General features: G+C 68.7%; 4 protein-coding genes across 4 annotated transcripts; 1 reads left to right on the top strand and 3 right to left on the bottom strand.

Annotated features, from left to right (window-relative positions):
* Positions 1-6,041: 6,041 nt before the first annotated feature.
* On the bottom strand, positions 6,042-7,085 carry POLD4 (DNA polymerase delta 4, accessory subunit). Its single transcript, XM_059826098.1, has 4 exons — positions 7,013-7,085; positions 6,476-6,724; positions 6,288-6,399; positions 6,042-6,140 (listed from the first exon to the last, which is right to left on the bottom strand). The coding sequence occupies exons 1-4, from the start codon at positions 7,083-7,085 to the stop codon at positions 6,116-6,118; spliced, it is 459 nt and encodes a 152-aa protein (XP_059682081.1). The 3' UTR covers positions 6,042-6,115.
* Positions 7,086-7,777: 692 nt separating this feature from the next.
* On the bottom strand, positions 7,778-10,498 carry LOC132318423 (glycine N-acyltransferase-like protein 3). The gene is made up of 5 exons (XM_059825674.1): positions 10,421-10,498; positions 9,266-9,373; positions 9,028-9,148; positions 8,274-8,394; positions 7,778-8,198 (listed from the first exon to the last, which is right to left on the bottom strand). The coding sequence occupies exons 1-5, from the start codon at positions 10,496-10,498 to the stop codon at positions 7,778-7,780; spliced, it is 849 nt and encodes a 282-aa protein (XP_059681657.1).
* Positions 10,499-11,003: 505 nt separating this feature from the next.
* LOC132318432 (glycine N-acyltransferase-like protein 3) lies at positions 11,004-13,155 on the top strand. The gene is given in 6 exon segments (XM_059825714.1): positions 11,004-11,081; positions 11,569-11,676; positions 11,773-11,899; positions 11,986-12,103; positions 12,754-12,989; positions 12,992-13,155. Coding segments are annotated over 6 exon segments (831 nt in total).
* A 2,277-nt stretch (positions 13,156-15,432) lies between these two features.
* CLCF1 (cardiotrophin like cytokine factor 1) lies at positions 15,433-25,666 on the bottom strand. The gene is made up of 3 exons (XM_059826030.1): positions 25,636-25,666; positions 18,254-18,420; positions 15,433-15,924 (listed from the first exon to the last, which is right to left on the bottom strand). Exons 1-3 carry the CDS (start codon positions 25,649-25,651, stop codon positions 15,433-15,435), a joined length of 675 nt encoding a protein of 224 aa, XP_059682013.1. The 5' UTR covers positions 25,652-25,666.
* Positions 25,667-26,270: the final 604 nt, after the last annotated feature.

Raw genomic sequence — 26,270 nt, 5'->3', positions numbered from 1 at the left:
CGGCGCGGTGAGAGAGGAGGCGGATGGCGGCCCCTGGCGTGGGTCCTGTCCGGGGGCGGTGGGGGGACAAGCGTGGGGCCTCCCGCGAGGCCCTGCCCCAGCTGGGGGCATCGGCCGACGCTCTGCTTGCCATCAGTAGGGGCCAGAGTGAACACGTGGGCTGTAGGGCTGCCCCCTGTGCGCGGGGAGGGGGAGTTGGTGGGTAGCGCAGCCCAGAGAAGACGAGGCGCCGGCGCCATCTTGTGCGGCGGGCAAGAGGCGGCGCGCATGCGCCGTGGGGGGGAGGGAACTACAGTTCCCGACATCCCTCGCGCGGGGGGGGGGGGATTTGCGCATGCGTGAGGGGCTCCTTCCTGGTTGCTATGGGAGCCGGGCGCAGGCCTGCCTCAGCCCCAGCGGCCTAGGCCGCGCCGGCGGCACCGGGGCAGGCCCGGGGACGGGCAGCGGAGGAGTGAAGCGGGGCAGGGAACCGGCAGCCCGCTGTGGCTGTAGCGGCGAGGCAGGCCAGGCGCTGTGGAAGGCGGCAGGGGTGCCCGGCCATGGCGAACCCCCAGATTATACACAGCGGCCGCTTCATGGTGTCAGAGCCACACGCTGAGGCAGGAGCGGGGCTCAAGCAGGAGGAGGAGGCCGGGGTGGGCGGCAGCGGGCGGGTAGGGGCAGACCCCCGGGGGCAACAGCAGGAGCTAGGCTCGGGCAGGGGCAGGGATAGGGGCTACAGCTTCAGCAACGGTGCATGAGGGCACCCCCCAGACCTCCCACTATGGCCCCTGCTGCACCCTCAGCATCGACGCCTCCCTCACCAAGCTCTTTGAATGCATGACCTTGGCCTACAGGTGAGGGCAGGCAGGAGGAATGCCACAGACCGGGAAGCCTGACACCCAGGAGGGCAGAGTTGCAGGGCACAGCTGCCCTGGGCTGGGAGGGCAGGCGTGTCAGCAAAGCCGTGGATCAGGGATCCTCTTGAAGCTGGAACAGCCAACGTGGAGCCCAGCGTGGAGCTAGAAGGTCGCGCATCACCTCTAACTGTGAGGGTCTGTGTTGAGGAAAGATATCCTGACTGGAGCCTGCACTGAGGCTGTTGGCTCTGGAGGGTAGCCATCCCAGAGTCTCCCCACACACGCACCCCAGGGCACCCACCAGGTTGGGACTCCGCACCTACAGATCTGCTGGAGTGTGGCCAGAGCCCTCGCCGGCTTGCGGCCCGCCAGGAAAGACCCGACTTGAGCAAGAGCCTTGAGCAAGAGCCTTGCACTGCTGGGCTCTGCCAGCACCCCAACCTTTGCTCTGCTCTGTCAGTCACATCTCGCAGCTGCTGCTGTGGAACGGGCTGTGCAGGGCGATCGCAGCAGAGGAGCCGGGCACGGCAGCAACCTGGGCCCCAGGGCGGGGTGAAGTGCTGCCAGGCTCTTCAGACCCCCCTCCCATGGCGGGGGACGTGGGACAGAAGGGAGATACGAGCCATGGGGTGGAGCGAGGGTCACAGGGCTGTGTTTTGGGAGATAAGACAGTCCCCTGTTTATTCTTGAAGCCTTACCTCACCCTGCTGTGGTTGGCATCGATCACCACCCACATGCCTTTTGGGTGCTCTTTGGGTGGGTTTTACTATCTCCCTCTCCCAACACTCTTGCCACCCCGAGTAGCCTGGAAACCTCCCTTCTTCTCCCCGCCGTGAACCTGGGTCCTGCCCTCCAGCGCGCTGCGTCCCAGCAGATTTTGTGACAGTTGCCACCAGACAGGCCAGGAGGACATCATCAGTGCAGAGTGGCTCTGCAGCCCGCTGCCCCCCAGCCCCACTGGGCACGTGCCTGAGGGGCAGAGGGAGTTTGGCTGTGGTGTCGGCAGCCACCGACTGCAGTGGGACCACGGCACGAAGCTGGACCACAGGGGGGTTTGGGTAGAAAAAGCGGGGTGAGGTCTGGAAAGCCCCCCTTGGAAGACCCCCCCACTGGCTGCCTCCCTCCTCCAGGCCCTGGGGCCCTGCTGGGGCCTCTTGGGGGGTCCGCACCCACACCTAAACGCCTTTGTCTTGTTCCCAGCAGATGAATCATGCCCCCCCTACGACTGGAAGACGTTCAAGGGCCTGAAGCTCCTACAGCAGGACAAGATCCGGCTGAACAATGGGATCTGGAGGGCTTGGTACCCGCAATGTGAGTGGACCCAGCGCTGCAGGCGGCACCCCCTCTCCTGGGACGTGGCCTGGGTTACTGCGGGTCCGGCTCTCCACCGCTCGATTGCAGGCTTGGGATATAACCGATTCATTTTATTGATGAAGCAACAAACTGCTAGAGAGCTAATAAATTAAGTAATCCGTAACCTAAATAATTAACAAACACATTCTATTATTAATTTATGATTAAATGCATCTGCACACAGCAAAGCTACTGATTATGGCTCTTAATCTTATGAATCCCACAGGACCGCTGTTGAACGATAGCTCTATCACTCTTCCCTCCCCACCATCTCGGGGGAAAGGTCCCATTGGAGTCCCAATGGCCTGGGGCGGGGAGGGGGCTGTGCCTGCCAGACCTGGCTCTGCAGGTCGACGGCACTACAATCTGCAGTCACCTGCACCCCTAATATCAGAAGATCCCCCCTTTGCTGACCTTTACCTGATTTTATAGCGTATTCTCTATTTTTTTCCATTTCTGAGCCCTTTTTGCTACACTTCCACCTTCTTTTCTCCACCCAAACAGCCTGCTCCTAATTAATTTTTCTCCACGGGTCCCAGTTTTGTTTCATCTATACTGAAAATTCGATGTTTTTTTTGCTGTTACTACCGAGGTAACCTCAGCTTTACAGAGGACTCCCTGTGTGGTTACCTAGGAATGGGTGGTTTTGCTAGCGCCCACCCATCCCTTTTCTCTGGAGCCCTGGGGCGGGTCGGTGCCACCAGGGTGGCACAGCCCAGGCATGGAGAGGAGAGCAGCGAAATCACCCCCTCTTCCCTTCTCCCCACAGACACAGAGACGAGGAGAAATCCCGCCTGCAACTTCGTGACGCTGCTGGAGGCCGGGGACGGGCAGGAGCGCTGTGGTCCAGAGGTGAGTCCCCGCAGCCCCCTCCCCAATCCCTGACAGGACCGCAGCTCCCGTGGGGTGCTGTGGCATGTCACACCGAGGGCCTCCACGTGGAATGGGGCAGTGCCTCGCGGGGCTCGTGCTCCGGGCCGGGGGCTGCAGGCGCTGAGCCCACCGCCCCCTCGGCAGCACTGCGGGTGGGCGGTGGTGGTCACCGGACACTCGCGGTGGACGTGTGTCCGTGTGCTGCAGGCGGGGGACGATGGAGGTCAAGTACTAGAAGTGCACACATCCAGGCCGTCACCCGAGAGTTCCACAAGTGGGAGGATGTACTTGGGACACACGTGGGCACAGGGACACCTGGACTATCCCGCTGCATCCTTCTGACCCCCACCCACAGTCCCAATACACCCCCCACCCAGACCAACTGGCGATGGCACGCTCCAGCCGAGCCCCTGCCAGCCTGGGGACACCTTCGTCCCCGGCTCACCAGCGCTCCCTCCCTCGTGTTACCCCAGGGTATGGGCAGCCCTGGTCAGGGAAGGGGCAGGTGGCACTGCCCGCTCTGTGCCGGCCTTGCGGGCACCCGGATGGGCAGCGACTCGCGCCCATGGCTCCTCTTTGATTTTTCTCCAGGTGCGGAAGACGGAGGACGAACCAGCAGCGTTGCCCTCTCAGGTACCAGCTCACCATCTCTGGATCTGGGCTCACCAGCTCCCCTCACCCCTTCTGTGCCTGGCAGGGGGTCCCCGGTGCCCAGCAGCGTCCGGTGCCCGGCAGCGAAGCGGAGGGCAGCTGCTCCATGGAGCTCGACCCCCTGCACAGACCCGGAAAGGCTGATCTCGGAGCTGGCCGACACCGTCCTTCTAACAGCCGCAACCCCTACGGGGAGTGGGGGCTGTGCCACCCGCTCTGCCCACGGAGCACCGTAGCCATGCCCACGCTGCCTGACTCCCTGCCACCCCGCGCAGCGGACATGGACATGATCCAGCCCTCCCTCTGGCCAGCTGCCTCCCAACTTCAGTGAGGATCTCACGGATACCCTGGACTCGCTCAGCGGTGAGTGGTGCTGGGGGCAGCCCACGGCCCCGCTCCTGTCCCCTCAGCCTGCCGTGGGGCAGCCCACGTCCCTTCTCATGTCCCCTCTCCGTCACGCTTACCGTGGGGCAGAGTTCTGCTGCTCTCCTATCCTTCCCCACCCCACAGCCATGGCTCACCTTTGGGGGTGCACCCCAACCCGGGGACCCCGTCGCTCTCTCCCCTTCCCCGTGGTAAGGACCAGTCCTTCCAGCTGGCATGGGAGGGGGTGCGGCACGCACAGGGTGGGCAGCCCATCCGCGGGGGGCCAGGCTCTGGGCACTGGCTCTGCCTGGCATCTGAGCCAGAAAACTGTTCCTGCCAGGGCCCCTGAAGCTGTCTGTCTGTCCGTCTGGGCTCTGTCCCTCCACCGGGCACCCTCTCCCCCTCCCCAGGTGTCCCTGGCCCCCCTGGCCCGGGTGCCAGCCTGAAAAAGGAGCTGCCGGGGGCCGAGGAGGTGCCGCCGCTCGCCCTCCCCTTGGAGCTGGAGCCCCCGGTGCTGCTGGGGGGGCAACAGACCTCCATGCCCCTCTTCCCCACCTCCCTGCTGTGGGGGAGCCCCCTTCCCACCCCCCCGGCCCTGCACCTCCCGCCCCAGCTCGCCCTCCTGCTCTCTGCCAAAGCCCCGGCCCCCACTGCTGGCACCTTCACCGTGCCGGCCCGGTGCCCCCACCCAAGGGGGGGCCACCCACCGATGCAGCGCATCGCCCCGCGTGCCACCCACCCGCCTGCCCCCTGCGCTGCTGCCACGCATGCAGCCCACCTCCCGCCAGTTAGGTGTCCGTGGGGCACGGGTGTGGGGGGCACCCCGGGACAGGGACTTGCTGGCAGCTCTGCCCCCAGGTCTGGCAGCGCTGCCCATGCGTCTGCCACGAACCCCCTCCAGGCGAGTTCTCCTTCCGCCTGCCGGCGAGGGCAGGGCTGAGCACCCTGCCTGGGCACCATCCTGCCCACCCCATCTCTCCACCTTCTAGGGCTGTGGCACCCTGGACCCTCAGCTCCGGCCGCTGCAGGACTGGTGCTCTGGCTCGTATCCACCGCCGTGGGGCTGGGCGTGGGGTGCGGGGTGTGGGGCAGGAGGGCCGAGCCTGGGGGTCTGCTCCTTAACCCCCTGCCCTTCCAGTTCAGCGCCATCACGAAGCCGCTGTTCGAGCGCTACCGCACGGCCGTGAGCACCGGCAGCACCGAGGACTTCTGCCGGTCAGTGCTGGGCTGGCTGGAGCAGCACTGCGCCCTGCCCGTGCTGCGCCCCGGTAGGTCCCTCTGCCACCCCGGTACGTCCCTCTGCCACCCCGGGGGCACCCGTCCCTCCCGAGACCCCTGCCCTGTGTCCATGGGGACTCTGCCCCGGGTGTCCCCTGGGCTGGGTGCTGACCCCCTTCTCCCCACAGCCGTCTCCCTGCTGCAGCTCAGCAAGGTGACATCCATCCTGACGCAGCCCACCCGCTTGCCCCACACCAACAGCTGAGCTGCCCCACGGCAACAAGCAGAGCCCCCCCACGTGGGCCAGGCTCCCCGCACTGCCTGTGGTGTGTGTGGGGGGCCCTCTGGGGCAGGAGCACCCCTACAAGGGGACAGGGGCACCCCCATAGTGAGGGGAGCTAGGGGCAAGAGTGATGCCTGTCTGCCCCAGAGCAAGATATGTGGGGCAGAGGGATTGCCATCTGCTCTGTACCGTGGGGGATCCGTGGGGCAGAGGGCATTGTGTGGGGGCAGTGTGGGGTGGCACAGACCCCAGGGCTGGCATTAAACTCTGTGTGACTGGACAACCCGCCTGGCTCGCTCTTGGGGGGGGGTACAGGCCCCTGCCTCCCCCCTACAGAGGGGCTTCACCCCCCCGCCCCGGGTGCCCCCCAGACAGCACACGGCAGCCCCCCACCTTCACTCACACCAGCCTTTAATCCGCCCGGTGCCCCCGGGCTGCGGCACAGCTGCGGCCAGGCCTGGGGTGTGTGTGGGGGGGCAGCAGGCATGGGGGCCCCCCCCCTCTCCTCCCTCCAGCGTTGGGACGCAGCCCCTCAGATGGCGTACTCGTGCCAGAGGCTGTGGGGCACAGCGGGGTGGTCAGCGGGCGCCCAGTGCCCCCCACCCCTGGTTGTTGGTGGCGGGATAGAGGGACACCAGCAGGGTTGGGGGGCACCGGGAGAGGGAGGGGGTGCCCGGTGCCCCCCCCCCCGCCCTTGCACCCACCTGTAGGTGACATCGGGGTTGTCCCGGTGCTCCAGGAGGGCGTCGCGCACGGGGCCCGGGGGGCTCAGCCCCAGCGCCTGCGCCCGCTCCCACCGCTGCAGGCGGGTGATACCTGCGGGAGGACCGGGGGTCAGCGGGGCCGGGGGGGGCGGCCGGGCCGGGCCGGGGGGGGGGCCGGGGGCTCTCACCCGTGCAGGGCCCGTACTCCCAGGCCAGGTCGAAGCGCCGCAGCATCTCCAGGAGGGTCTGGTCCGGGGGGGGCGGCGGGGGGTCCTCGGCGGGCGGGGGGGCGCGGGGCCGGGGGCAGCCCCTGCGCTTGGCCCTGCCCGGGGCTCGCCCCGTTCGCCGCCGCCGCGGGAAGGAGTCGGTGATGAGCCGGGGCTGCTCCATGGCGCTGCGGGAGAGCGCGGCTGCGGGCGGCGGCGGCGGCCCCGTTCCTGCCGGGAACCGGGCGTCCGTCCGCCCGCCCCGCCCCTGCCGCTGGCCCGGCGGAAGCGGCGGGGCCGGGCCGGGGGGGGCCGGCGGCTGTCACCCCCCGCCCCGGGGTCCCCGTCCCCCCGGGCACTGGGGACCCTCGGGCTGTCCCCGTCACCCCCCGGCTGTCCCCGGGTCATGTCACCCCATCCCAGCGGTCCCCATCACCCCCCGGTACTGTCACCCCCCCCGGCTGTCCCCGTCACCCCACACACTGTCACCCCCGCGGCTGTCCCTGTCACCTCACACACTGTCACCCCCGCGGCTGTCCCTGTCACTCTGGGCACTGTCACCCCCGTCCTGGTGGTCCCCAGCTACCCCCATCTCCCCGGTCTCTGTCACCCCCCCAGCTGTCCCCGTCACCCCACACACTGTCACCCCCGCGGCTGTCCCTGTCACTCTGGGCACTGTCACACCCGTCCTGGTGGTCCCCATCACCCCCCCAGCTACCCCCATCTCCCCGTTCTCTGTCACCCCCCCGGCTGTCCCCGTCACCCCACACACTGTCACCCCCCCGGCTGTCCCCGTCACCCCCACAAGCTGTGACTCACACCGCACAGCCGTGACCCTCTGCCCCACAGGGTGCTCTGGCTGTCGTCCCCCCCCCGGGAAGCACAGCCGGTGACCCACAGGCGCTGTGCCTGTCCCACCCCCAGCTGTGGTGACACCGTCCCGGGGTGGGGGGGGGACACAGCAGGTGCCACCAGCACTGATTTGCCTGAGGCTTTTCAGCCCTCCCTGGGGTGGGCTGAGAATAGCTCGGGGCAGGGCCGTGGTGCGTGTCCCGGCACAGAAGGACAGGGTGACTCCCCGGGGACGCAGCTGCATCCCTCGGCGGTGACACCACATCGCACCAAGCCGGGTCACAGCTGTAACGGCCGGCGCCAAGCCAGGTGCGAGACAACTGGTGCTGGAGGGAGACACAACCCTATAGCAGCCATCAGAGACTCCACACTGCTTTTTAGTTTGGTTTTGGTTTTCTTCCCTGCCCCAGGGTGGGGGACCCGGGTGGGGGGTCAGGGTCCGGCCCTGCCCAGGCCGGGGTTGTGCAGGACGAAGCGGCAGAGCCCGGGCAGTCGCTGGTGGCCCAGCTCCTCCTGCAGCCGCTGCATGGGCCAGTTGCCCGTGACCGTGTGCCCGAAGCTGGGGAAGCCGCGGGCATGCGCCCGGCGAGCGGCGAGGGCCAGCACAGCCCGCATGTGGCCGCGCCGGCGGTGGGTGGGCAGGGTGTAGCCATGGGTCCCCGTCCCAAAAGGGTCGGTCAGGGCCCAGCTGAGGGGCTGCCCGGCCCCGTCCTGCAGGCAGAGACTGGGGAATCGCCCCAACACCTCCGCCAGGTACTGCCGGCTGCGCACGTTGCCCCCGTACGGCCACGTCTCGTTCAGCAGATCCACGTGCGCCGGACTCAGCGAGCCCACCCGCACGCTGGGGTCCAGCCTGCGGCGAGGGGTGGTCGTCAACGGAGGGTGGGGGGGGCCGGCACCGGGCCGGGGCAGGGCAGGGGGGGCTCACCGGGGCTCGGGCATGGTGCTGGGGTCGGGGTGCAGGTAGGTGTAGTACTCGGAGACCTCCAGCTCGATGCCCTTGGTCCCCGCGATGGCCTGCGACACCGTGGCCACCCCCTCCTGCAGCCCTGGAGACGGCACCGTCAGGGGGCCCCGCTCCCCCAGCACCCCCATTCCTGCCCCCGGCCCCCCTCTTTCTGGCACCAGCATGCCGGCTGTGCCCTCCCCAGTGTCCCCAGGGGCTCCCCACAACCCCAGTCCCTATCCCCTGTAGCCCAATCCCTGCCCCCAGCGTGCCCAGCACCCCAATTCCTGCCCCCAGTGCCCCCCAGCACCCCCAAGTCCAACCACAATGCTCCCCAGTGGTCCCCAGTGCCCCCACTAACCTCATCCCTGCCCCCAGTGCCCCCCAGCACCCCGAGTCCTGCCACGACGCTCCCCAGTGACAGCACCCATCAAACCCCTGTCCCCCCCAGCACACTAAGTCATGCCTCCCAATGCTCCCCAGTCCCCCCAGCACCCAAATGCCTGCCCCCAGCGTCCCCCAGCACCCCCAATTCCTTCCCCCAGTACCTCCCAGTGCCTCCAGTTCCATACCCCCCTATCACCCACGGCTCTCCCCAGCGTCCCACGCTCCCAGTGCTCCCCAGTGCTGCCCAGCACCCCTGACTCCCACCCGCAGCACGCACGCTCCCTGCCCGCAGCGCTGCCCAGTGCCTCCCTGATGTCCCCCCCCGGACCCCCCCCTGTCCCCGGGCCACCGATGATGTGGAAGGCGGTGTCCCAGCGCAGGCAGCCGGGGGTCTCCAGCAGCGCCCGGTAGGCGCCCACGTCCCGGTAGAAAGCCGCGTGCATGCTCCTGTAGCAATCATCCACCAGCATCTGCGGGGCACCCATGGGTGCCCTGAGCCCAGCCGGCACATGCCAGGGCACCGTCCCCACCCCATGCCACCACTCTGTGCCCCCGTCCCCGCCATGTTCCACGTCCCCCCTGGCCACCTCTCCGCTGCGCCGCGCCAGCACAGCGCCGAAGTCGGGCCACGTGTCCACCACGACCTCGTACTCCCCCGGGTTCCCCCGGTTTATGTTCATCACGGCCCCGTAGACCTGCGGGCAAAGGGGTCAGGGCTGGGGGCGGTGGGATATTGGGGCGGGGGGGGACAGATTTGGGGCTCCCCAGGGCTCCCCGAGCCGGCAGAGGCCGGCTGCACCCCACAGCACCCTGCCCTCACCGAATAAGCCACCCTCGCCCCATAGGGCTGGGTGGGGTGAAGGCAGAGGGGGCGGTGCCTAAAGCCAGGCTGCCCATAAGTGGGTGGGGCTAGGTGGAGTGGGCGGGGCTGGAATGGGGAGGGGCAGGCAGGAAGCTGGGGATTGGCTGCATTGCACCCTACGTGGTTTGGGATTGGCCGGCTTGTATGGGGGGGGGGGGTCTGGGAGGGGATTGGGTGTGTGGGCTTGGAAGGGGATTGGCTGGCTCAGAATCAAGCTGGGCTGGGATTGGCTGGGGCAGAGTCCAGCTGGGCTGGGATGGAGCCAGCCCTAGGGCTGGGTGATGCCCAGGAGCAGCCTGGCCTGGACTTGGGACACCCCGGGGGGTGGCAGGCGGGGGGACGGGGGGACACTGGGGTCACTGTCACTGGGGGGGTGAGCGTGGGGAGGCGACACCGGGGTCCCCATCACCGGGGGCAAGAGGCAGGGGTGACACTGGGGTCCCCATCATGGCACGGGGCAGGGTGGCAGCAGGGTCCCCATCACGGCATGGGGCAGGGTGACAGTGGGGTCCCCGGCAAGGGGCAGGGTGATAGCAGGGTCCCCATCATGGCACAGGACAGGGTGACAGCGGGGTCCCCATCACGGCACGGGGCAGGGTGACAGCGGGGTCCCCGGAGAGGGGCAGGGTGACAGCGGGGTCCCCATCACGGCACGGGGCAGGGTGACAGTGGGGTCCGTGGCGAGGGGCAGGGTGACAGCAGAGTCCCCATCATGGCATGGGGCAGGGTGACAGTGGGGTCCCCGGCGAAGGGCAGGGTGACAGTGGGGTCCCCATCACGGCACAGGGCAGGGTGACAGTGGGGTCCGCGGCGAGGGGCAGGGTGACAGCGGGGTCCCCATCACGGCACGGGGCTGGGGTGACAGCGGTGTCCCCGTCACCGGCAGGGCGAGGGGCAGGCTCCTCCGCAGGGCCCCCTCCAGGCGCTGCAGCTGGGCCGAGCACGTCAGGATCAGCATGGTCCTGCCGGGAGACCCTACAATAACAGGGGGACAGGACCCCCAGGTGGGGACCCCATCCCTGTCCCCGTCCCCGTCCCTGTCCCCAGCAGAGGCCCGCGGTGCCCAGCCCCGGGGGGGTCCCCAGCCCCTCCAGCACTCACCCCACAGCAGTCCTGCGGCCGTGGGTCCCGGGGGGGAACGTGGGGTGGGTGTCTGGAGACTGCGGGGCAGGCGGTGACACCAGCAGGTCCCTGATTCTGTGGGGCGGGCGGTGACACTGGCGGGTCCCAGGGCCACCACCGGCCGTCACGGGCTGGCAAGTGCCCCCTGCCCAGGGGGCGGCCCCATAGCGGGGGGCAGCGGGCAGGGTCCATCCTGCCAGGCACCGGGCATGGGGCCAGCCCTGCCCGCCCTGCGGCCTCCTGGGGACGGGTGCTCGGCCGGGACACCCTGCCCCACAGCCACCAGTGCCCCACAGCCCCGGGATCCTCGGTGTCACCGCCTGCCCCACGGCCATGGGGCCATGCTGACCCTGAGGGGCCCAGGCCAGCTGCAACGCCTGGAGGAGGCTCTGCGGAGGAGCCTGCCTGCCACCCTGCCGGTGACGGGGACACTGGGGACCCCGGGGACCCCTCTGCTTCCCCCCCCGTGCCCTGCCGGTGGTGGGGACCCCAGGAACCCTTGTCCCCTCCCTCCCCTCCACGCTGGTGACGGGGTCTCCGGGGTCGCCTGTGACCTCCCCACCCAGTGCTACTGGTGACGGGGACCCCGGGGACCTCCATGCCCTCCCCTCCACCCTGCCAGTCATGGGGACTCTGGGGGTGCCGGGCACCCCTGTGCCTCCCCCTCCTGCCCTGCTCGTGACGGGGACCCTGGGGACCCCTCTGCCCCCCTCTCCTCTGCCCTGCTACCGACGGGGACCCCGGGGTGGTCCCCACATGATGGCCTGACCCCCTGCACCGACGGAGGCTGGCAGCACCGGGGTGCAGCCGGGCACCGCGGGGGGACGGAGGGACCCGTCATGGCCCCATCGCCCAGCACAGACCCCCGCCCCGTGCCCCCACCCCAGCGCTGACCCTGTCCTGCAGGTCCTGGGGGTCGTGATGACGGTGGCCCGGGGGAACCCGGCCGCCCACGAGGTGCTGGTGGACTCCTGGCCCCATTTTGGCGTTGTCCTCACCCGCCTGTGCCCAGAGGTGCCGCTCTGGGTGCCCCCCCACCCTGGCAGCACCCCATACACCATGGGGCTAGGGTCGGGGCGGGGGGTCATGCTCAGACCTCGTCCCCCCCAGGAGCACAGGGACCCCAAGGACTTCTACGCCAACCAGCTGACGGTGTACTACCGGGATGAGGGTGCCTGGTGGGTGCTGCTGGGGGGCACCGAGGTGGTGGGCTGGACCCGAGCCTTCCAGATGCAAGGTAAGCCTGGCACGGGATGGGGGGGGTCCGGGCACGTCCCCCCCCTGCCCACCGTGCCCCTGCCCGGGCTGACGGCGCTGGCCCAGGGATGCAGGAGGGGATGTACGAGGCCGTGCGCCAGGCAGCCGGTGCCAAGGGGCTGCGGTTGGAGACGTACCCGTACCAGGCACTGCTGAGCCCCCGGCCCCCCCGGCCCCACGTGCAGTGAGTGCGGGGGCACCCGGGGATGTGGTGGCACCGAGGGGCCCGGTCACGTCCCTGGGTGGCACAGGGGTCTCCGAGTACATCCCTGGGTGGCACAGGGGTCTCCGAGCACATCCCTGGGTGACATGGGGATCCCCAAGCACATCTCTGGGTGACATGGGGATCCCAAAGCACATCCCTGGGTGACACGGGGGTCCCCAAGCACATCCCTGGGCAGCACAGGGGATCCCCGAGCACATCCCTGGGTGACATGGGGATCCCCAAGCACATCCCTGGGTGGCACAGGAGGTCCCCGAGCACATTCCTGGGTGACATGGGGATCCCCGAGCACATCCCTGGGTGACATGGGGATCCCCAAGCACATCCCTGGGCGGCACAGGAGGTCCCCGAGCACATTCCTGGGTGACACAGGGGTCCCCAAGCATATCCCTGGGTGACATGGGGATCCCCGAGCACATCCCTGGGTGACACAGGGGGGTCCCAAGCGCATCCCTGGGTGACACGGGGGGTCCCTGAGCACATTCCTGGGTGACATGGGGATCCCTAATCACGTCTCAGGGTGCAGCAGCTCCCCCGTGCCACCCCTGCCAGGAGGGGGGTGTGGGTTCCCCCATCCCACCACCCCGTCTCTCCACTCTGCCCCATTGCAGGGTGCCACCGGGACTGCGCCTAGCACCCGTGTCCCCGTCCCACATCCCACTGCTCAACGCCACGTGGGGCTTCGGGGGCAATGCCCGCAGCCGGCGGTTCCTGCTGGGGCTGGTGCGGGCACTGCCCAGCGCCTGTCTGCTGGGACCCCACGGGCGCCCCATCTCCTGGAGCTTGCTGGACCCCCTGGGCTGCCTGACCCACGGCTACACGCTGCCGGCCTGGCGCGGGCAGGGCCTGAGGGGGTGACGCTGGGTGCCCTGGGCCGGGGGCCGCACGCCCGTGGCTTCCCCATCTACTGCAGGGTGCTGCCCCACAACACCTCCTCGCAGAGGGCCGTCCGCGCCGTGGGCTTCCTGCCCCAGCCCGGCACCTTCTACACCCTGGTTGTCACCCCCCAATAGTGCCCGGGGGTGGGGGCACAGGGGTGCCCGCAGCCATGGGCACCAGGGCTGGGGTACCCCCCCCATCCCACGATTGGGGTGCCTTGGGCTCGGGGTGCCCAAGGCTGGAGGTGTGGGGGTGCCCACAGGCAGGGAAGCCATGGCTGGGGGGGGGGGGGGGGGGGGGCATAAGATGGGGTTACCCAGGCCTGGAGGGTCCTGGCTCCCCACCCTGCCACCCCCCTCCCGGGGGGGGGAGCACCCCGACCCCCTGCCACTGAGTTCAGAGTCTGGGGCAGCTACCTGTTCACCCTGGCCCCTACTGATGGCACCGCTGGCTCCTTGGGCCCCCCCCGCCGTGTGGCGCGGGCGGGGCGGGGGTGCTGGAGAAAGGCTTTTATTCGTTCATACAAGAATAGATCTTCTGCAATAAATACCCCAATAAATAACATCTCCAATAAATAAACACTCATAGACGCACCGGGACAGCGGCCCTGGGGCCCCGCCTCCAGCCCCGCCCACCGCAGCCCAGAGCCCCACCCTCCCGGGGGGGGGCCCCTGTGGGTTGCTAGGCAACCGTAGGAGAGGCGGGGCTTGGGCAACAGGGGGCGGAGCCTGTTGTAGGAAGGAGGCGGGGTTTGCTACACAGGCTGGTGAGCGGGGCTTATTGCCATCCGGGGAGGGGTGGAGCCTATTGCTCCTGGGGCGGGGCTTGCTGCTGGGCAGGGCGGGGCTTATTCCTATGCTGGGGGGGGTTGGTCCTTTTCAGGGGTGGGCGGGGCTTGCACCCACTCTGGAGCCCCTGGGGGTGGGGCTTATTGCTGCCATGGGGCGGGGGGGGACACCGCTGCCCTCCCCAGCCCCACGGGTGTGGGGACAGTCCCGAGGGGACGGGGCAGCCTGGGGGGGTGGGCACCGCGCGGCGGTGGGGACCCCGTGGTGGCACACACACACACACCCCCCCCCCCAAGGCACAGCGTGGTGATGGTGGGGACATGGGGTGGCCTTGGTGGCACTTGGGGTCAGGCGCCTCATCCCTTGGGCACAGCGAGGTGACAGGAGGACGTGGTGGCCTTTGGGGTTCAAGTGCCCCGTCCCTTAAGGCACAATGCTGGGACAGTGGGGATGTGAGGTGGCTCTGGTGGCACTTTGGGGTCAGGAGACCCATTTCTCAAGGGACACTGGTGATGGAAGGGGGACATGAGTGGCTTTGGTGGCACTTGGGGTCAGGATCCCTGTCCCTTAAGGCACAGCGTGGTGACAGAGGGGATGTGGGGTGCCTGTGGTGGCACTTTGGGGTCAGGAACCCCATCCCTTAAGGCACTGTGATGATGGTGGGGCTGTGGGGTGGCTTTGGTGGCACTTGGGGTCAGAAGCCCCATCTCTCAAGGCACAGCAAGGGGATGATGAGGATGCGGGGTGGCTGTGGTGGCACTTTGGGGTCAGGAGACCCATCCCTTAAAGCACTGCATGGTGATGGAGGGGGGACATGGGTGGCTGTGATGGCACTTGGGGTCAGGAGACCCATCCCTTAAGGCACTGTATGGTGATGGAGGCAGGACATGAGTGGCTTTGGTGGCACTTGGGGTCAGGAGACCCATCTCTCAAGGCACTACATGGTGATGGAAGGGGGACATGGGTGGATTTGGTGGCACGTGGGGTCAGGAGACCCATCCCTTAAAGCACTGCATGGTGATGGAGGGGAGTGACATGGGTGGCTTTGGTGGGACTTTGGGGTCAGGAGACCCATCTCTCAAGGCACAGCAAGGGGATGATGGGGATGCAGGGTGGCTGTGGTGGCACTTTGGTGTCAGGAGACCCATCTCTCAAGGCACTGCATGGTGATGGAGGGGGGGACATGGGTGGCTTTGGTGGCACTTGGGGGTCAGGAGACCCATCCCTTAAGGCACTGCATGGTGATGGAGGCAGGACATGGGTGGCTTTGGTGGCACTTGGTGTCAGGAGACCCATCTCTCAAGGCACCGCTTGGTGATGAAGGGGGCAACATGGGTGGCTTTGGTGGCACTTGGGGTCAGGAGACCCATCCCTTAAGGCACTGCATGGTGATGGAGGGGGGGGTCAGGGGTGGCTTTGATGGCACTTGGGGTCAGGAGACCCATCTCTCAAGGCACTGCATGGTGATGGAGGGGGGGACATGGGTGGCTTTGGTGGCACTTGGGGTCAGGAGACCCATCCCGCAAGGCACAGCAAGGTGGTGGTGGTGACGTGTGGTGGCCCGTTGGGGTGAGGAGCCCCGTCCCCATCCCAGCGAGGCAGGGGGAGCATTGGGGGGGGGGTTCAGAAGCCCCTCGCCTCCAGGCGCAGCGTCACCACGGCGGGTGGCACCTTCTTCTTGAGGCGGTTGAAGTCCTTGGCCGAGCGCCACAGCCACGTCTGCAGCTCCTTCAGCAACCAGAAATCATCCATCTTCTTAAGGAAGTCATTGGGGGCGACGGGGGTACCGGGGGGCACGGAGGGTCCGGCGGGGCCGGCGGGCAACGGGTAACCCAAGGAGGACATAACGCCGGCGATGCTGAGCACCAAACCTTGCAGACTGGAGCAAAAGTGGCCGAGGCGATGGCGCAACTCGGCGGTGCCCGCCTGCCCGTCCAGCGCCCGCAGGTAGCAGAGCAGCCGGCTGTAGGCGCGGTAGTTGGCGGCCAAGCGGGCGTTGTCGGTCAACCCTCGCCACAGGTCCAAGTCCACCGTGGCGCTGGGCACCCGCTCGGCCCGTGCCAGCCGCGGGGGGTTGAAGTCGGGCTCATTGAAGGGGGGGCCCAGGTAGTTCAGCTGCAAGGTAGGAGGTGGGGGGGGTGGCCATCAGGCATTGGGGGGGGACACGGGGGACACTGAGGATGGGGTTGGGGTGGGGGACTGCGCCCCTCGTCCCTGGTCTCCGCGCCCCCCTGCCTGCCATGTCCCAAGTTTCCGTGCCCATCATGTCCCCAGTCTCCGTGTCCCGCTCGTCCCAGGTCTCTACATCCCCTTGCCCATCACATCCTGCTTCCCATCAGGTCCCCACTCCCCGTGTCTCCCAGTTCCCAGGTCTCCATGTCCCCCTGCCCACCATGACCCCAGTCTCCACGTCCCCCACATCCCAGGTCTCCGTGTGCCCCAGCTGGCCATGCCCACCATGTCCCCTTCCCTTTCTTGTCCTTGGTCTCCATGACCACCATGTCCCCAGACTCCATGTCCTCCTGCCCATGTCCCCCACGTGGAGGTGCCCACCATGTCCCATGTCCCATGTCCCCCATGTGGAGGTGCCCACCATGTCCCATGTCCCCCACGTGGACATGCCCACCATGTCCCATGTCCCCCACATGGACGTGCCCACCATGTCCCAGGTCTCCCACGTGGAGGTGCCCACCATATCCCATGTCCCCCACATGGACGTGCCCACCATGTCCCATGTCCCCCATGTGGACATGCCCACCATGTCCCAGGTCCCCCACGTGGACATGCCCACCATGTCCCATGTCCCCCATGTGGACATGCCCACCATGTCCCAGGTCCCCCACGTGGACATGCCCACCATGTCCCATGTCCCCACATGGACGTGCCCACCATGTCCCATGTCCCCCATGTGGACGTGCCCACCATGTCCCAGGTCCCATGTCCCCCACGTGGACATGCCCACCATGTCCCATGTCCCTCAGGTGGACGTGCCCACCATGTCCCAGATCTCTCCGTCTCCTTCCCACCCATGTCCCCATCCCTATCACACCCCCAGTCTCCCCATCCCCGGTCCTCATGCCCACACCTCCAACCAGCAGACCTGGAGGCACCCATCGATGGCGTCCAGCCCCTCCTTGCACCCAGCCCCACGGCAGTGCCACCCTCATCACCGCTTGGCACCCCTACGTGCCGGCACCATCGGGGCTGAGCCGGCAGCACCGGGGGCACGTCAGGGCAGAGATGGGGAACCTCCGTGTGAGCCGGTGCTGCCGGCGGGTAGGGAGAGGCAGATGCCTGCACCCTTGCTTGCACCCTGGGCCGAGGACGGGGGCCCGGGAGCCGCCCTGCACCCGGAGGGTGCAGGGCGGCTCCCGGGCCCCCGTCCTCGGCCGATGAGACATTTCCTTGGCCCCCGGCATGGGTGCAGCCGGGCACGGCAGGGGAGACCCCCAGCCCTCCGGGGAGGGCGGGCAGCACTGGCACCCTTGGCACCGGGCAAGGGCACGCCAGCGCAAAGACATCACCTGCAACTACAGGGCATGCTACGGCACACGCGTGTCCGGGGAGTCACGGGCAGGGAGACTTGGCAAGGATGCGTGTTTGTGCACATGCACACGCGTGTGCAGGCATGCGTGTGTGTAGGAACAGCGCTACATGTATGTGTAGGTGCACCAATGCATGCATGCGTGCAGCCACACCGATGTACACGCACACATGTATGTGCAGGCACACGTGTGCAAGCACACCGACGGACACGTATGTGCAGGCACGCATGCAGGCAGCCACACTGATGCACAAGCACACACGGATGTGCAGGCACGCGTGTGTGCAGGCACACCAATGCACGAGCACACACGCATGTGCAGGCACACCGATGCGCTCACACACACACGTATGTGCAGGCACACGAATGTACATGCATGCATGTATGTGCGAGCACACCGATGCACAAGCACGCACGCATGTGCAGGCACACTGATGCACACGCAGGGCGGTGTGCAGGCACGCGTGCATGCAGGCACACCGCTGCACACGCACACACATGTGCAGGCACACATGCGTGCAGCCACCCCGGTGCGTGCACACACACATGTGCATGCGTGATCCCGCTCGCGTGCACACCCTCACCCTGGTGCTGCCCTCCCCGCGCCGTGTGCAGGCAGGGGGTCCCCGGCTGGTGCCACGGGGATGCCCGCCTGGCACTGCCCCACATCGCCCACCCTCCCACCCCATGCCATGCCCGGTGGGGTGCACGGTGCCAGCGAGTGGGTGGGCACAGGACCCTGGTGGGGTGTACCCGCTCCGGGGAGCCCGGAGCAGCCGGGGCATCCCCCAGGGAAGACGGGCACGGGGAGGATGGACAGGGCAAACCCCCCGCCCCGATGCTGTGGGGCAGGGCAGGGGGGCGGGCAGGGGTACGGTGCGGGCGAGCCCCCCTACTCACGTAGGTGCCGGCGAGGGTGCGGAGCTGGTGCTCCAGGTAGCGGGTCAGGTCGTAGGTCTTCTGGATGGACTGGCCGGCACCCAGCTCCTCGGTGCAGTTCAGGGCGGGCAGCGCCGGCAGGTTGCAGAGCGCGGCGCACAGGAAGGTGAAGATCCCCCAAGAATCTCCTGTTGGGGACACAGCACCTCAGGGAGGGGGGACAAATTGGGTGGGGGGCACCTCCTCCCAACCCTGGGCCTGGGGTGACAGGGACACCCCGGCTGTGGGCAGGACCCCCGGCACCACGGGCTGTTCAGTCCTTCGGCTCGAGCCCTCGGGGATCCCCCGTGCCACCGCCACCCTCACCCTGCGGGGCGACCCACCTGCGAGTGGGGAAACTGAGGCATGGGAGGGCTACGTGTAGGGGGGCACCTACACCTGCAACAGAGCAGCTCAGCACCTTCCCCGGCGCAAAGCGGCTCAGCAACCCCTGGCACCGGGCACCTCAGCACCTTCCCTGGCACAGGGCACCGCACGCCTTGGCACGGCCGGGGCAGTGCCGTTAACACGGAGCGATGCCGCCGGCACGGCCGGTGCAGCGGGGACGACCCCCGCCTTGCCGCGCTGACCCCGCCAGCGCCGCCGAGCCCGGGCTCCCCTCCGCGCGCTCCCACCCGCGGGCTGCAGCAACAATCCTTTATATGGTCTGGAGCGAGCGCGGCTCGCGGTGCTCCCGCCGGGACGGCACGGCTGGGTTATATTTGGGCACGGCGACTCACCCACCATCAATGCCGGAGCGGGTTGGGCATCCCGTGGGGTTGCCGGCAGCCCCTGCCCCGGTGGGGAGCCCCGGCCACCCCCACCGAGGGGCACGAGGGAACAGGGGGGGCTGGGACAGGGACCCCAAGGGGTGGCCGGGGTGTGGGGTGACCTTTGCCGAGGCTGCCGGAAACCGCCGGCATGGTCCCCGTCATCGCCCCTGACGTCAGGGCGGCCTTACGAGCTCCGGCCTCGTTAGCCGGCGGTTGTGCAAAGGTCACGGCCCGCGGCCAGGATGCTCCCGGCCAACTGGCACCTCTCGGCACCCCAGAGCCGGGCTTCCCGGCAACTCGACCCACTGCCGGCACGGCTCATCACCGCAGGGCTCGGCGGGGCTCCCGGCGTGGGCAGCCCCCGCGGTGGCCCCCCGGGGAAGCGAGGCTGGCGGGAGCCCCGCCGTGCCCTCGCGCGTCACCGTTCCCCGTCACGAGCCGCCGGGAGGTTTGGAAACCCGGGAGCAGCCAAGCGCCGGTGACGCACGAGGGTCCTCGGGGACACCCCCGGCTCCCACCACGCCAGCCCCACCGCAACGGGTACCCGGCTGCCCCTGCGCTCGCCAGCCCCCGCCGCGGCGAGACGGCCGGCTCCCAGCAGCGTGTGGGTGTGCAACTCCCCTGCGGGCGTGCAACACGCTGCTCACGCTTGCGATACACCCCGCGGGCGTGCAACGCACGGCGCAGTTGTGCAGCGCGTGACGCAGACACGTGAAACACCACGCGTGGGTGTGACGGACCTTGCAGGCACGTGACAGCACGCAGGGGTGCCATACAGTGTGCAACGCGTTGTGCACGTGTGTAACACACCATGCACATGTGTGATACGCTGTGCAGGTGTGCAACACGCCGTGCAGGTACGTGATACACCGCACAGGCGTGTGACACACCGTGCATGCATGGGGTACACCGTGTAAGCGTGTCGATGCACGCTGCACAGGTGACACCCTATGCACGTGTGACGCACTGCGAAGGTGTGTGACGCGCCGCGCATGCACGACACACCGTGTAAGCGTGTGACACGCCGTGCATGCGTGACACACCGTACAAGTGTGCGACGCGCCGTGCAGGCGTGTGATGCGGCACGCACGTGTGACGCGCCGCCAAACCGTGTGACACGTCGTGCCCGTGTGTGACACACGCTGCGTGCCAGCGCACGCACACTGCGGGCTTACCTCAGCCCTGCGCGGGCGCCCCGACACGCAGCTGTGCCCCGCGGTGGGCACGTGCAGCCGCTTGCCCGTGGCCGGGTCCCGGCGTGCCGGTGAGTGCCGGCGCGTGGAACGTGCCGCTGTCCTGCTTTGCGTGCGTGCAAGCGTGCGTGGGACGGGCGGCGAGGGGGGGCCCCGCCACGGTGACTCACCCGCCCCCGGGTGTTTGCTTTGGCCGAGCCCCGGCACCGCTGGACTGGCCGGACCCTCGCCCGCCGCCGGCTCGAGTTTCCAGCACAGGATTTACACCAGCGCTGGCCCTGCCGCGGCCAAACCAAACACAGCCGGGAGAGCTGGGCTGGGGGGCGCGGGGGGGGCCGGAGCGGGATGGGATGGGATGGAGCCGTCGGCAGCTCCCGGGCAGGTGGCCGGGACACGAGGTGGAGGAGTGCGAGGAGGAGGAGGAGGGAGGAAGGGGATGGGGAGACACATGGCAGAGGTGGACAGCTGAAGACCGGGAGATGGCGGGATGCATGGCCGCGGCGGTGGCACAACGGTGGCCATGGCACAGTGGTGACACAGACATGGTCATGCCACAGTGGTGCAGGCAGCGATGGTGGCCGTGGCGCGGCGGTGGCCCAGCCGTGCCGGGTGCCCCACGGAGCAGCCGCTCTCCCTCACCCACCCTGGTCACGGCGGCCCGGCACCGGGCGGAAAATGTCTGGGCACCGGCACAGACAATGGCGGCGGCGGCGGCCCGGCAGGGAGGAGGGAGGCGTGGGGCCGGCGCAGCTGGATCCCGGTGACGTCGAGAGGAAGAGCCCGAGGGTTTCAAAACCGGCCCTGGAGCCCGGCCAGGATGCTCCCAGCCCACGTAAGCAGCTCACGGCGTGGCTGCCCCGGGTCACCCGCTCGGCCCTGGGGGCAGCTGGGGAGCCGGGGCGACTGGGGACATGGGACCGGGCACCCCCCGGCTCCGTCAGGCACTGCCGGCAGCACCCCGGGGCACCCACGCTGCCAATGCCGAGGGGCTGCGGTGGGCGGCGGGACACACCGGCGGTGCCATGGGCATCCCTCGCACGCGTGGCGGCGGGGATGTCGTTCACCCGCCTTTGCCGGGATGCACACTGAGCCCCGGGCACGCCAGCGGGACCCCTGCCCTCCCACAAGCCACTCACCCCCGCGGCGGCGCGGGCGGCCGGCGCTGGCCAGACCTCCCGGCGAGCGGCCGAGGCGGGAGCGCAGCCGCTGCGGCGGGTGAGCTGTTCCCCGGGCATGCTGTGGGCAGAGCCGCCGGGGTCAGGAGCGACCACAAGCCGCCCGGGTGCCGTTTTCCCGAAACCCTCGTGGAAAGCGGCGCCCGAGGCGGGGGCGGCAGCCGGGAAGGGGGAACCCTCGCACCGGAGGCCCCGGGCAGCGCATGGAGCTGAGGCGGCCCCGCGGCCCCCGGCACCGCAGCGGGAGCTGCCGTATCTGATGGGCCGGTGTCCAGCGGCGAGCAGAGCCCCATCCCACCCCGCGGCCCCATCCCCAGCGCTCGTCTGAGAGCCCAACCCGGGAGGTCCCGTGGTGGAACGTGGCATGGAGGCCAACGTAGCCCTGCCCGCGGGCAAGGCAGGGAGCAGGCAACAGCCAGCGGCCACCTTCCCGGCTAGGGCTGTCTGCCACCCCGGCCGGCAGCACTTAACCCTTCCCCACGCGCCGTCGCGGGGCGGTTTCGCATCCCAAGGCGGCAGCCAGCCTCTGCCCACTGCTCCGTGGCTCTTGGAGTGGGTGATGCTCAACGGGACAAGGACAGACACCTCTGTGTCCCCATGCTGTTGGCGTTTAACCCCGCTGCGGCTGGGGAGGTGACGGCGTGGCGTCGGGCGGGCTCAGCAGCAGCCCTGTGGAGCCGGAGACGTGAGGATGCTCACGCACCGGGACATCAGCGGTCACGGCGGTCCCCGAGCACTGACGGCAAGGACACGTGCGTCCTTGCTCCCTGCAAGTGGCCACAGCCACTGCAGTGGGGTCCCTATCCCATCCCACGGGATACCACCTGCCTGCTCCCAGCCCGTGCCTCCATCCCACCCCTCTCCCGGCTCTCCGGGAGCCACCAAACCCCATCAGCCCTGCCTGCAGCTCCCGATGCCCACCGGCTCCCCACCGGGCCCCTCGTTCCCCCACGGCTCCCGGCCAGCGAAGCCGCCGTGCCGGGTGCGTGCGGGGCCGGGGAGCGGGTGGGTGCACGGCGGGGGGAGCCCAGCCCCGCGTCCCCCCCGCGTCGGGCCGTGCCTGCGCTCGCAGCGCTGAGTGTTTACATCCTGTCTCCTCCGTGTGTTTATAAATGCGGCCGCACACGGGAGACTCCAGCGAGGCCGTAATTAGCTGGGCCTGGATTTCCCATCCGGCTCCAGCCAACGGCACGATGGAAACACCCCCGCCGGCGAGGGGGGCGCAGGCCCCCTAATCCCAACCAGACCCCGCCGTCCCGCACGCACAGCCAGTCCGGTACGGGCACGGCACCCACCGCCGCCAGCACCGGCCGGCACCCGTGAGCCGCGCAAGGCACCCCGGCTGCCTTCCCAGCCCTCCCGGCGCAGGTCACGGAGCCGTGCAGCCCCCCCGAACCCGCGGGCTGCCCACCGCCGGCCCCCCCCGGGCACCGCTCTCCGGTGTTTCACCGGCGGAGCCGGGCTGGCCCCTCTCCGGCGGAGCAGGGGACCCTTGGTGCCAGCCCACGTGGCACTGCGGGACCCCACATGGCACATCCCTCTCCATCCCCTGGCACCTCCAGCCCCGCTGCCATCGCTGGCATCTCCCGGCCAGCAGCCGCCACCGTGTCGCGGGGACACTGCCCGGCCGGGTTAGCGTGGGACTGGCAGCTCTGCACGGCTGTGCCCGCCGGGGACGGCCACGCCCTGATGCCCGAGCTGGCCCCATGTCCCCCAGCACCCTGGCCAAGCCCAAGACACCTCCGTCACCATGGGCCACGTGTCACCCGCAGCACTGCCGGGCTGGCGGCTTGCCGGCACATGCCAGGACGGCTGCCGCCCAGATGTCCCATCTGTGCCGGGGCGAGCGCATCCCCATGTGCCTGCCGGGGTGTCGGCGCTGGTGCTCGGCAGGTGGGCGAGGGACCACGGGTACCCCATGCCAGGCGGCGGGATGCCAGCGCCCATGGCACGGCGGGGACGGGCGCTGCCCCGGGGCCGAGCAGGTAGGAGCGGGGCCGGGGGGGTGATTTATGGAGCTCCGTGCCACTTAGCAGGGCATAAATCTTCCCCCAGCCCGGCCCTGTAAGCAGAGCCCTCCGCATTTCCCTTCGGAGGCTGCTCGCGGGCTGCGCCTAATGCAGCCCAGATGTGCGCCGCCACCGTGCCCTCGCGCAGCCTGCTAAATAGGCGCGGGGACACCGGTGCTGCCGAGCGGCCCCGAGTCCTGCCGGGGCCGAAAGACTGGGCTGCCGCCTCCCGGGGATGCCCAAAACGGGGAGCGGGGTCGGGGCAGCCGGCAGCGGTCAGGCTCTCGCCCCGCAGCTCCTCCTGCCACGCCGGGCTCGGCGTCCCCTTTCCTGCCCGTCCCGCTGCCGGTCACCGGCTGACCGCAGGCCCCGAGTCCGGTCATGCCACCGGCTCTCCGGCCACGTCCACCGGCCCCGGTGGCGGGCGGGAAAGGGGAGAGGAAGGGGTGAGGGAGGGCGATGGAGCCGCTGGGGATCCCGGCCCTCGCTTTTCCGGTTCCCCGGCGCTCGCCCCGCTTTGCCCGTCCTGCGTCACGCCGGCACCGCGGGAGCTGGAGCCAAACCCGGCGCCGGCCTCGTGCTGCCCCGGCCCCGGTCCCACCGGGTGGGAGCCCGGGGGAGCCTCACGGCGCCCACGGTTTGACCTTTTAAGGGTGTTTTCCAGCATTTTCCCCGTCCTTTCCAGGCGAGGAGCCCCCAATCCCGGTGAGCCGTGGGGCTGGCCAGCCCCCCAACCGCCCCGGCTCTCCCGGGACCCCCGAGGCGCCCGCTGGGGCCGGGGGAACAAAACCATCCCGCAACCGCGACCGAAGCCCCAGGGACAGTCCCCTCCGGAGAGCGACATTTCCCCGGCACCCCAAAATCCCATTGCCGTCTTCAGGAGGAATCTCGCCCGCTCCGGCAAAGGCGTTCCGAGGCAAACCCCAAAATCCAGCCCCGGGCAGGAAAAATAACTCTTCCTGCCCTCCCCAAATCCAGGGACTTTCGTTTTTTCCTCCCCTCTGTCAGTCCTGGGGTTTAATTCTCCGTGCTCAGCGGCGGTTCCCTCCCTGGTAATCACAAACATGCATGGAAAAGAGGGAACGAGAGAAAGGGAAAAAAAAAAAAAAACCACACAACAAAAAAACCCCAGAAACCCGGAGAGGGGAAAGTCTTAAATCAATCCCAAAGCCAGACAGACGTTTTAATCACATCAAATTAAAATCAGCAGTGGCTCGGAAAGGAAAAACCATGGCAGGCAGAGCGCAAGGCAGAGCCCCCCGCCCCGGCCCCGGCCGGCAGCACCCAACGCCTCGGTCTTACCTGAGAGCTCCCCAGCAACATTTAGCATAGTCGGGGTGCAGGGTGGGGTTGGGGGGGGGCGGAAGGCGCAGAGAGGAGCCCAAAGCGGGGGCTTGGCTCTCGCTCCGCGCCCCGAGCCCGCCTGCTCGCCTCTGCCCTGGCTCGCTTGCTCGCTTGCGCTCGCTTGGGTTTGGTTTTTGGTTGGGTTGTTGTTTTGTTTTTGGGTTTGGTTTTTTTTTTTCCCCCTTATTTGTTTTGGTTTGGGTTCGCTTGGGTGTTAGGTGGGGAAAAAAAAACCCCAACAAAGCCAAAGGCAAAAAAAAAAAAACCTGTCCGGGTTGGGTGGGTTGTGTTGGGTTTTTTTTTTTCGGTGGGTGAGTGCGTGCACGGTTCGCACCACGCTCCGGCTGCCTCGCTCGCCGCCTTTTCCCCCTTCCACCTCCCTTGATTTGCTCTTTTGATTGGTGTCCAGGAATGCAAGAATAAAAAAAAAAAAAGGGAGAAAAAAAAAAAAGAGGCGAGCTCTCGCATCCACCCTCTCCAAGCTGCTGCCTCCCTCCTCGGCTCCTTTTTTTTTTTCAAAATTCAAGTGTTAAGCAGAACCAGGTTGCTTTCAAGAATGTATTTGATGCAATTGTACACAAGAGCGGGCTCCATTCATTCCCTCCCTCTCCCCCCGGCCTGTCCCCCCCCCTCCCCATCCCCGGGGTCCCGGTGCCGGGCAGAGGTGGGGAGGCTGCACCGAGCCCCGGCCCCGCGGAGGGCGCTGGGGAGGGGAGGGAAGGGGGTCCCGGGTGCTGCCGGCCGGGAAAGACGGGGGGGACCCCCCCCTCAGCTTTCTCCCTCCCTTCACCCCCCGGTTCTGGCTCCCGCACGGCTTTTGTTAGTGGCGGGGGCCGGTGCGGGTGGTGGGGGGTGGTGGGGGTCTCCTACCTGCTCGCAGCTCCATGCGGGACAGGCGCGGGGTCGGGGCGGTGGGTGCGTGGTTGGGGGGTCCCGGGCAGACAGACAGCGGTCCCGCACACCGGAGCGGGACTACCGGCTCCCATTTGCCGGTCGGAGCCTCTCTCGCCTCTTCTCCTCCCGACGTGCAGAGCCGCCGCCGCACGCCGAGAGCCCGGTTCCCCCGGGGGAGGGGGGGGGGTCCGGGGAGGGGAGGTGAGGCGGGGGGGGGGGGGGGAGCGGGGCGAGGTGCGGCGGAGCGGCTCCTCTCGCCGCCCCGCAGCGGGGCCGGGGCGAAGGGGCGGGGGGGGGGTGTGGGGGGGGTGTGGGGGGTGCCAGCCTGCCCCCCCCCCCCCCCCCCGGGCAGGGGCCGGGGCAGAGGAGAGGTGGGAGCGGGGAGGGGCGGATGGAGGGATGGGAAGGCGCAGAGGCGGGCGGGCAGCGGGGGACGGCCGGTGCGAGGCGGGTGGCGGGACGGACAGACAGACAGACAGACAGAGGGAGGCTGTCCTCGCCTCTCCTCGGGCACGGCCAACCCCCCCCCTCCCCTGCCGCTCGGTCGGCAAAGAGACCGGGGCTCCCGGGGGGGCGCGGGGGGGGGGGGGGGGCGCGGACCCCCGGCCCCG

The sequence above is a fragment of the Gavia stellata genome, chromosome 17, assembly GCF_030936135.1.
Source record: "Gavia stellata isolate bGavSte3 chromosome 17, bGavSte3.hap2, whole genome shotgun sequence".
Taxonomy (NCBI): Eukaryota; Metazoa; Chordata; class Aves; order Gaviiformes; family Gaviidae; genus Gavia; species Gavia stellata.
The sequence above is the reverse complement of the archived record's forward strand: the minus strand, read 5'-3'. Positions and strand labels throughout refer to the sequence as shown.

What these genes read in the sequence shown, in the direction of transcription:
- CLCF1 (XM_059826030.1), bottom strand. An exon ending in GCACCCTCGCCGGCACCTAC is followed by an intron (nt 15,925 to 18,253) that starts GTGAGTAGGGGG and finishes CCTACCTTGCAG; the next exon opens with CTGAACTACCTGGGCCCCCC.
- POLD4 (XM_059826098.1), bottom strand. Translation starts at nt 7,085, where the DNA reads ATGGGGGTAGCTGGGGACCACCAGGACGGGGGTGACAGTGCCCAGAGT. An exon ending in GGAGTACGGGCCCTGCACGG is followed by an intron (nt 6,400 to 6,475) that starts GTGAGAGCCCCC and finishes GTCCTCCCGCAG; the next exon opens with GTATCACCCGCCTGCAGCGG. An exon ending in AACCCCGATGTCACCTACAG is followed by an intron (nt 6,141 to 6,287) that starts GTGGGTGCAAGG and finishes TGTGCCCCACAG; the next exon opens with CCTCTGGCACGAGTACGCCA.
- LOC132318423 (XM_059825674.1), bottom strand. Translation starts at nt 10,498, where the DNA reads ATGCTGATCCTGACGTGCTCGGCCCAGCTGCAGCGCCTGGAGGGGGCC. An exon ending in GCCTGCCCCTCGCCCTGCCG is followed by an intron (nt 9,374 to 10,420) that starts GTGACGGGGACA and finishes CTTTGCCCGCAG; the next exon opens with GTCTACGGGGCCGTGATGAA. An exon ending in AGCACCATGCCCGAGCCCCG is followed by an intron (nt 8,199 to 8,273) that starts GTGAGCCCCCCC and finishes CCCTCGCCGCAG; the next exon opens with GCTGGACCCCAGCGTGCGGG.